Source organism: Emiliania huxleyi (genome assembly GCF_000372725.1).
Source record: "Emiliania huxleyi CCMP1516 unplaced genomic scaffold EMIHUscaffold_9524, whole genome shotgun sequence".
Taxonomy (NCBI): domain Eukaryota; phylum Haptophyta; order Isochrysidales; family Noelaerhabdaceae; genus Emiliania; species Emiliania huxleyi.
The window spans coordinates 1-1173 of NW_005194935.1; the positions used below are offsets into that span (position 1 = coordinate 1).

General features: G+C 65.0%; 1 protein-coding gene across 1 annotated transcript; it reads left to right on the plus strand.

Annotated features, from left to right (window-relative positions):
• Positions 1 to 744: 744 nt before the first annotated feature.
• On the plus strand, positions 745 to 1107 carry EMIHUDRAFT_125390 (hypothetical protein; the record flags this gene model as incomplete). The annotated part of the gene is made up of 1 exon (XM_005756687.1): positions 745 to 1107. A coding segment is annotated over one exon (363 nt), but the record flags the coding sequence as incomplete, so codon positions are not given.
• Between the last annotated feature and the right edge of the window lie 66 nt (positions 1108 to 1173).

Genomic DNA, 1173 nt, shown 5'->3' on the forward strand with positions numbered 1-1173 from the left:
TGTGAGCATCAGCGCGAGCGCCACGTAGACGTCCTCCTGCTTGACGTTGAACTCTCTGACGTCGCGCCGTGCGCCGTCACGGATTGCGAGCCGGCGCGCACGAGAGAAGAGCTGAAACGCGGCCGCCATGTCGCCCGCCCTGAGCGCGGCGAGTTGAGCGGTCAAGACGTCGGCTGGCGGTGTCGCCCGGGTGGGGAACCGCGCCGGCTCAACTGCCGCCGCGCCACTTGGCCGCGCGCCATCGTCCTGCGCCATCTGCATAGCAGGCGTGCGGGCGCGCACTGGCCCTCGGAGCATGCCTGCCCCGGGTCGGACGCGCAACGCAAACGGCCAAAGACTGGGCAAAGGTGTCGGCGCGTAGACGGCGGCCAGCGTGGCGAGCGATGCCAGCACGCACATAATCAACGCGCGGTGGCCAGAGCAAGGCCCGACCGTCTCTCTACAGAAAAAAGAATTTTAGCTGAGAATTTCCGACGCTACTTGCGCGCACTGGCACTAACAAAACAACACACACAAGGGGGGAAAGAATTCCCCTTGCACGGGCGTTGACTGGCGCGCCGGCCACCATTTCTTTTTCCAGTGTTGTGCGAAGGAGTTTTGTCGTGATATTCTTTCTTTTATGTTAACTGCCAGTGCCGCCAGTCCCGTGCTCAGTGTCGTGCGAGAGGGGCGGGAAAAACTTCTTTCCCAGGCCGTCGGTTACAGCGAGCAGGGGCTGCCTGACCCGGCGACACACAGACACATATGTCGGTCGCGGTCCGCCGCGCTGAGTTCGAGGACCGGCTCGGGATCGAGGCCCTGATCACCGACGAGGACCGCACCCGCTTCGGCGCGCTCGACGTGGCCACCCTCCTCGAGACGGCGACGCTCGGCATCACGGCGGTCGACGAGCGCGGCCAGGTTGTCGGCTACGCAGCGCTCTCCGACGCTCCTGGCCGCCCAGAGGTGGACCCAGCGCAATGGCCCGAGTGGTTTCGGGGAATTGTTGGGGAAGTGCAGCTCGGCGTCACCAACTCCGCCTGGCTTGCTCTATTCGTGTGCCACCCCGCGGCTCGTGCCGAGGTGGCCGAGAATGTAATGCGCACGGCGTTCGCGACGCTTCCAGAGGTGGATGCAGTGCTGCTCGCACTTCCCGCGGGTCGCGAGTCATCCTTTGGCCCGCTGGAGGACGCC